Source organism: Anastrepha ludens, chromosome X, assembly GCF_028408465.1.
Source record: "Anastrepha ludens isolate Willacy chromosome X, idAnaLude1.1, whole genome shotgun sequence".
NCBI lineage: Eukaryota > Metazoa > Arthropoda > Insecta > Diptera > Tephritidae > Anastrepha > Anastrepha ludens.
In genome coordinates, this window is record NC_071503.1 from 61,971,131 (window position 1) to 61,979,864 (window position 8,734).

Here is an 8,734-nt window from a genome sequence, read left to right on the forward strand (position 1 = left end):
GTATCGTTGTCTTGGTAGAACGTAAACGAATCCCTAATGCCCATTTTATCCGCACTTTGTACTAAAAGATAATTTAGCAGATCCAGATATGTACATCTCTTTATTCACTTTTCCTGAATAGGTCATGCAACCCTATACCATCACACTGCCCCCGCCGTGTTTAACTGTAGAACGCAAATTACATGGTTGAAGCGCGGTGTTTGGTTTTCTCCAAGCGCAGGACTTCCTATCAAACCTGAAAAGGTTAAATTTACTTTTATCCGCAAAATCAACGAACTTCCAGATCGAAATGTCTTTGTTCAAATGTTGTCTTCAATGTTCAAATGTTGTATCGGCACCCACGTTATTGTTGACAGTTATAATTTCGAGGTTGTAAAAGACTTCGTGTGCTTAGGAACCCGCATTAACACCGATTACAATGTCAGCCTGGAAATCCAACGTAGAATCTCTCTTGCCAACAAGTGCTACTTTAGACTAAGTAGGCAACTGAGCCGTAAAGTCCTCTCTCGACGAACAAAACTAACACTTTACAAGGCTCTCATAATGCCCGTCCTAACGTATGGTGCAGAACCGTGGACGATGACAACATCCGATGAAGTGACGCTTGGAGTGTTTGAGAGAAAGATTCTGGGGCCGATTTTTGCACGTTGGCAACAGCGAATATCGCAGGCGATGGAACGATGAGCTGTATGAGCTTTATGACGACATAGACATAGCGCAGTGAATAAAGATCCAGCGGCTACGCTGTCTGGGTCATGTCGTCCGAATGGATACAAACAGTACTCTGACAGTATTTGATGCGGTACCAGCTGGTGGTAGCAGAGGAAGAGGAAGGCCTCCTCGGTGTTGGAAAGATCAGGTGGAGAAGGACTTGGCTTCACTTGGAGTGTGTAACTGGCGCCGGCTAACACGAGAAAGAAACAATTGGCGCGCTTTGTTAAACTCGGCCAAAATCGCGTAAGCGGTTATAGCGCCAATTAAAAAGAAGAAGAGGATTTCTCTTTGCTATTCTTTGCTTTTTCATGGCAGAAATGCAATCGGAGCTTTGCCATTACCTGCCGAGGGGCGACCGCTATTAGAAAAATGTTTTTCTTAATTTTGGTGTTTCACCGAGATTCGAACCTACGTTATCTCTGTGAATTCCGAATGGTAGTCATGCACCAACTCATTCGGCTACGGCGGCCGCCATTTTCTGTTCGTTATCTCCAGGATGGCTGAAGCTTTCGCGAACTCCTATGATGTCAGTAGCAGACTTGACAACGCGAGGTGAGGTTGTGCATTCCGGTGATCTTGGTGTTTTGGAGCAACGCGTAAACGGATTCACATTCTCCATTGCTCGCACACCACTTCGATGTGAAACTCACCACACTGAACCGTACTAAACGTAGCTGTTTAAATTTATTGTTTTGATACAATTTTCACCTGCTCGCTGTGCACACTACTTTGTTGAACTCACCCGCCACCAACGTAGCTGTTTAAATTTTTAGTTTTGCTACTTTTCTTCATTTTTACTTTTATGTATCTCGCTCAAAAAAAATTGCAGTACAAAAAGCTGAAAAACTCCCTCGAGCAGAATCGATTACTTTTGGTGCGCGATCGACTACTACAGCGGTTAAAAGCCTTTCTCCCACTCTCGTTTTTTGCACTATAATATTTTGCACTTTTGACGAGCTGTCTGACGACACAAGTAAAATTTTTCGATTTCAATAGAAATCAATAGCACTCTGTATTAATCTTTGACTTCTTTTTTGTACTGATTTATAGTTATTTACAGCATTTAAAAGGAATTAATAAGAAAAACTTCAAATTCTTTGGAAAAAAAATAGCTAAACCATAAAGCACACTATTTCAACACTGTCAATATACTGTTTTTACAAACTTTAATACAGTCTTTTAGGTGGTCGCCGTACTCTAATAGGTTGGTGCGTGACTACCATTTGGAATTCACAAAAAGAACGTACGTTCGAATCTCGGTGAAACATCAAAATCAAGAAAAACATTTTTCTAATAGCGGTCGCCCCTCGGCAGTCAATGGCAAACCTCCGAGTATATTTCTGCCATGAAAAAGCTCCTCATAAAAAAATATCTGCCGCTCGGAGTCGGCATGAAACTGTAGGTGCTTCCGTGACAGTCTTTTTTATTACATACATAATGTGAATACGTAACTTTTTTATTAGTTTAATATTTGGTATGATAACAGTTAGCTCCAATAACATTTTCATGGAATAGATCAATTTGTTTTTGTCGTAACGTTCGATATATTCTGCCATTCCTCCATTATTGGAGTTTTTAATGCTGCTGCATCCTTTGGATGCCTTTTAGCGAAGCTTTTCCTCAAAAAGGTCCACAACTTATCAATCACGTTTACGTCGGGACGCTGGGCTTATAACTTTACCGCAATTGTAGTGAAGCTATATCAGCACATCTGCACATTATGGATTGTTATCTTGGTAAAATTTGGTTTATTCTCAGTGATAAATCTAAATTGTTTAGCTCTCCCAACTAATATAATTTTTTCTCAATATATTGAATACAAATATTTTTTGGCGTCCATTTTGTCGTTAATAAACTGCAATTCTTCTACTCCTTTTCTTGGAATGCGCCCTCAAGCCATAGCGAAAATTTTTCCTTATTTAACCGTGGGAATTGTATTCCGATTATTTTATTCTTTCAAGAGCTTACGACATACTCTAGTCGGTATATTGTAGTAATACGGCGTTATCTTTGTCTCATCGAAAATACGTATAACGTAGTTGTCAGGTCGGTCTCCTTCCCGTGGGGATGAGGCCTAAGTGAGGAGTTAACTCCATGTTATGGACATGAACTAAGAGGGCAGCTCCATATAAGAATTGGATATCCACTCATCCGCGGAACGGCGGAATTGGTGGCCACCCAAGTACTATGTGGAAAGTACCATACCGACAACCTGGCAGGAGGTATAAAATGCATTTTCTACAATGTGGGGGCTAACTATGGATCTCTCTACACGTGGTAACCCACTTTCGGTAAATCCTCCCGTCGAGCAATCGACGGCTCAGGCATCGGATGTGCAGGCCCGAATCGCACACCCCTCTATGACCGGAGCTGACACCTAGGAAGTGCACTACTAGTGGTGAAACATGGCACATTGGCTATGCCAATGGAGAGCCTGAACAAGCTGTGGAGGATGTAGAGATGGCGGACAATCTCTCAGTAGACTCAGATGGATCTCTGGTACCGTGTAAATCTTTGACAACGGTTAAACCTGGTGCGAATCTGGTAAGTACCGGTAAAAGGACTGAAGTCGAACGCAGGTGTTGGTCTATCTGCAAGGCAGATCAAACGAAGAAGACAGAAGACGAAGCAAGCCGAAGCATTAACTAAGGTAAGTGTTACAACGCGGTGTAATTGCGTTGTAATTAATAATTACCTTTGTTTGGTGCTTAAAAATGCATACTTGCGCTGCACTTCACGAGCTCGGTTCAAAGTAAAGCGAACGAAGAAAGCTCGTTCTTTTACTTTGGAGCCATCGCCGCGTGCAGACAAGTGCGCTGAAGCACAAATGTAAGTACCTATATATATATATATATATATAATATAAGCATATATCTATATGTAAATATGAACTGTAAAATTAAACAAATTGTAAACTAATTTTCGAAATAAAATTATAGATTTTCGCAGACGAAGCGCAAAATATTGAAACAGTCGACGTTTCAACAGCAACGAAAATATTTTGTGGTTATTTCCGAAATTTATCAGTTTGGAAATATTTTCTTTTAATTAATTGCGTCAATATTTTCGGAAACGTGCACAAAACGGCGATGTCCTCACCAGAGATGGATATCAGGGCAGATGACGAGCTGATGGCAAATGTTGTTACATCACCGGCGGCGGACACGTGTGTGCAGTTAACGACTAATTCGAGGTTAGAGACGATATCACCGGTTCTGCAATCAACCAATCCAACGGTGCATCGGGTACAAGCTTCTGAACATATTACGTCTGCTGATGGGTACGCACAACTAGGGGCATGCATGAGGCATCACGTTGATGGTTTGGCGCATCAAGGCGCGGCTCATGCATTATGTGCTACATCAGAGGACGGGTATGTACTACCGTGTATAAATTCGGGCAGCATAACCTCAACTTGGGTTGGCGGTTTACCTCGTACTAGCGGAAACCATGGACGATCGCAGTCCAATCTGACTTCTGTTTACGGAATGGAGGCACCATCTCGTAATAGATCTAGCATTACAACGTGGACAGGTCATCCAATCAACACGCACTGCACTGCTGCAAAAGCGGCTGTACCTTCTTACCCTCCAGCACCATTTAGTTGCAACACACATTTTACACCAGGGCTTAACAATCTTCCATCTACAGTACTTGGTCGGTTAGAAGCAGAACAATCCCCTCGGGCGCAGCTGCACTCAACCTCTTGGCAGCATGCTTTGTCCTCTTATAGGAATATGCATACAGTTTATGGTGATGCTGCACCGGGTGTGGGTAGCATTCCTCCAGTCAATTCGGTTTTGACTAGTGCCCAAGAAACACCAGCCAGGGTGCCTAATAGCTACGACGCTCACCGACAGTGGCCACAGATATCTAACGGTTATACACCTACCGCGCCAGCTGCGATATCTGAAATGAGGTTATCCTCTACGCAAATAGCATCAAGACAAGTCATAAATAAAGATCTTCCGACGTTCTCCGGCAAGCCAGAAGAGTGGCCGCTTTTTATCACCAGCTTCGAACAGTCAACTGAGCAGTGCGGTTTCACAGATTCTGAGAATCTTATTCGGCTACAGCGATGCCTGAAGGGGGTGGCACTAGAGGCAGTAAGGGGTAAATTAATGGCGCCTGTAACCGTATGGCAGGCCATTGAAACTTTACGGATGCTATATGGGCGTCCAGACGTCATATGTCATTCACTGCAACGCAAGCTACGTCAAGAGCCATTGGTAAGGTATGACAAGCTGGAAACCCTAATTCAGTTTGCACTTGCGGTACAAAATTACTGTTGTACTCTGAAAGCCATTGGCCTCTCTTCTTATTTGAATGATCCGATGCTACTTTCTGAGCTACTTTGCAAATTACCAAACGACTTGAAATTAGAGTGGGGTAGATATAGGGTTTCACTGCTCCATGCTGACATAAGTGAGTTCGACTATTGGCTTTTCAAATTGGCGACGTGCGCTAGTCAAGTCGTATCTGTAAATAGTTCCGGCGATGACGTCAAAGTTAACAATAATCCATTTAAGAAAAGGGTGCTCGTGCACGACGTAGTTCACACCAACAGTGCTACAAGCTCTCAACCTTATTGCCTTCAGTGCAGTGGTGATCATCGACTCGAGAAATGCAAACAGTTTTGCGATTTGTCTACCAACGATAGGTGGTGCTTTGTTCGCGACAATAAGCTATGCATCAGATGCTTCCGCAAACATTTCCTGAAGAACTGCCCATTGCATAGCCGTTGTGGTATTGATGGTTGCACAAAGCCTCACCATGTTCTGCTCCATTCAAATAATTCGGTCAATCCAAACCATAAAGCAGCTGTGATGTTACATAAGGAAGAGCTCGCGACAAAGACATTGTTGCGTTACGTTCCAGTAGTACTCTATGGAAAATCCAAATGCATAAAGACGTATTCGTTAATAGACGAGGGATCCACATGTACACTCTTGGAGAAACACATTGCTGAAGAGCTTGGTTTGGATGGTCCATCTGATGAGCTGTGTCTCAGGTGGACGGGTGATATAACACAGGTAGAGCCTGAATCAAAATGTGTTACCATCGGGCTCTCTTCCACACATGAAACGTCGCCTGGGTTTAATCTACGGAACATTCGCACAGTAGCTAATCTTGATCTTCCAAAACAGTCGTTGTTACAAGAAGTACTCTCGTCGCACAGTCATTTGCACAATTTGCCTATTGAACCATATGCTGGGGTGCGCGCTACACTGCTTCTTGGCGTCGACAATGCAAAGCTCGGTGTTCCCCTCAAAGTGAAGGAAATAGAAGGAGATCAGCTCATCGCAACTAAATGTCGACTTGGTTGGTCAGTATATGGCCGTGGAGAGGAAGCTAATGCCCTTTCGAATAGGGTGATGCACATCTGCTCCTGTGTGTCAACTGAACGCATGGATGAAATGTTAAAGGCTAATTACGCGTTAGAGGCAGTTGGTATTAGCATGAAAGATGAACCACTGAAATCCAAAGCAGATGAACGGGCTCTCGCCATTATGAAATCGACTACAAAGTACTTGGAAAATGAAAAGCGTTGGGAAACGGGTTTATTGTGGAAATTCGATAAAATCGATTTACCAAATTCGTATTCCATGGCATTGCAACGCCTCAGTTGTTTGGAAAAACGCATGACCCGGGACCCACTCTTACGGAATTTTCTCAACAAACAAATTCGTGAGTATGAAGATAAAGGATATATTCGGAAATTGACAAAAGATGAGATATCTCATGGGAAAAGGTCATGGTTCATTCCAATTTTCACCGTAACGAATAAAAATAAAAACAAGACAAGACTCGTTTGGGATGCCGCTGCCACCGTCGACGGTATCGCTCTCAACACCTATTTAATGAAAGGGCCCGACCTTCTGGCGTCTCTGGTTGGAATACTTATACGATTTCGTGAGCGAGCTTTTGCAATCACAGGAGACATTCGCGAGATGTTCCATCAAATTCGAGTGCGCAGCAAAAACCAAACCGCATAGCAGTTTTTGTGGCGACATGGGAATAGCTCTAGAGATCCTGATACTTACGTAATGACGGTGATGACTTTTGGTGCTGCTTGTTCTCCATCATTGGCAAATTTCATCAAAAACAAAAATGCTTCGCGTTTCATCAACGAAAACGCTAGTGCGGTTGGGGCAATTCATCGGAACATGTACGTGGACGATTGGCTGCAGAGCGTAGATACGGAGAAAGAATTGATCGATTTGGCGTTGCAAGTCAAGCATATACACGGTGAAGGTGGCTTCGAGATGCGCAACTGGCTGTCAAACTCTACCAATGCACTGCATGCAATTTCCAGGACGGCAAAGCAATCGGGTAAGCTCCTCCAAGATCCTTCTATGACATACGAAAAAGTTCTGGGCATATGGTGGCTGCCTTGGTCGGACGAGCTAACTTTCTTCGCAAAATTTGATGCATCCGTTTGCGGTAACAACTCATCTGTAACAAAAAGGAGCGTTCTTCGGGTAATTATGTCTGTTTATGATCCCCTGGGCTTAATTGGGTTTTTTATGATTCAAGCAAAAATCATAATGCAAAATATTTCGATTGTTACCACGAATACACGACGTACGTATACCACGCTGTTACCCCTTAGCCAGCTTTACTCACGACGTTCAGCTCCATATATTCTGCGACGCGAGTAGTGTAGCGTATGCGGCAGCTGCTTATCTAAGAGCCACCGTCAGTGGTAAGGTGAAATGTTGTTTAGTGGCCTCGAAGTCGCGAGTAGCGCCACTGAAACCAGTTTCTATACCGCGGTTAGAACTGATGGGTGCCATTTTGGGCTTGCGACTCGCAAAATTTATTAGAAATGAATTAACCTTGCCTATCAGCGAGGAGGTGTTCTGGACCGATTCAAAGAACGTTCTTCACTGGATCCGATCAGACACTCGAAAGTTCAGTCAATTTGTTGGCGTAAGAATCGGAGAAATTTTGGAGTCATCTAGCATCAATAACTGGAGGTGGGTGCCTTCAGCCGACAACGTTGCAGACGACGCCACAAAGTTGAAACAGTGGTCGAAGTTGGATGGAGAATTGCGTTGGTTCCAAGGTCCTCAATTCTTGACTTTGCCTTCCTGGGAGTGGCCAGAGACGATTTTAGTGAACTCTGCAGAACATGAGTTATTATTATTATTAGAAGGCCATTACGCACTGCGACCAGAGTTGATCTATTGTGCAAGACCTATTTTTGTAACCCTAGAGTTTAAGGCTTTTTATAAATTTTAGCACTATTGTGGGTTTGTTGTTCCAAAGATTACATGGAGATACTACGATACCACCAAGGTGGTGAAGTCTTTGTCTGCCCAGCGCAGGACATTCACAAAGCACATGTTCTGAGCTTTCTATATCCATTTCGCAAAAGCGGCAGGCATTGGTCTCTGATAGACCAATGTTATTTAAATGATACCTCAGGCTGCAGTGACCTGTGAGGTATCCTGTTAAAAGACGCAGATCTACTCTGTTTAGTGAGAGTAGCTTGTCTGATATTCCTTTGTTGGGACTAAGAAATTGTTTGGCTTGACGCTGACCGGCACAATTTAGCCAGTGTGCAGCAAATTTCCTTTCTTCCCATTTCCTGAGGAATTCATTAATGTGGCTTTTCGTGAGTCCACAGAATATGAGTTAGTTCATCACATCGAGCTTAATACAACACTTAGCTTCACATCTTTTACGGAAGTTGTACCTCATGTGTCGAGGTTCAGTAAGTGGGAGAAGCTGCGTGGTGCAACAAGATACGCTTTGCGGTTCCTTCGGTTAGTAAGCAGGAGACCAGCTAAATCAGAGTTCGTTCAGATGATGTTGCTGGACACCACAGTAAACAGCGCCGAAATTTTAATTGTTCTTATGTGCCAGAGTGAAACCTTCGGAGATGAAATTAAATGTCTACATCAAGGCCAACTGGTAAGTCGAAAAAGTTCCATTTTCAAATGCTCGGCTTTCATAGATGAGTTTGGAATGCTCAGAATCAAAGGTCGAATCGATTCGATAGAGGGAGTCCCTG

At 43.3% G+C, this 8,734-nt stretch overlaps 1 protein-coding gene across 1 annotated transcript; it reads left to right on the forward strand.

The window, feature by feature from the left end:
- The first annotated feature begins 3,803 nt into the window (after positions 1–3,803).
- On the forward strand, positions 3,804–6,710 carry LOC128870132 (uncharacterized). Its single transcript, XM_054112737.1, has one exon. The coding sequence runs from the start codon at positions 3,804–3,806 to the stop codon at positions 6,708–6,710; it is 2,907 nt and encodes a 968-aa protein (XP_053968712.1).
- The last annotated feature ends 2,024 nt before the right edge of the window (positions 6,711–8,734 follow it).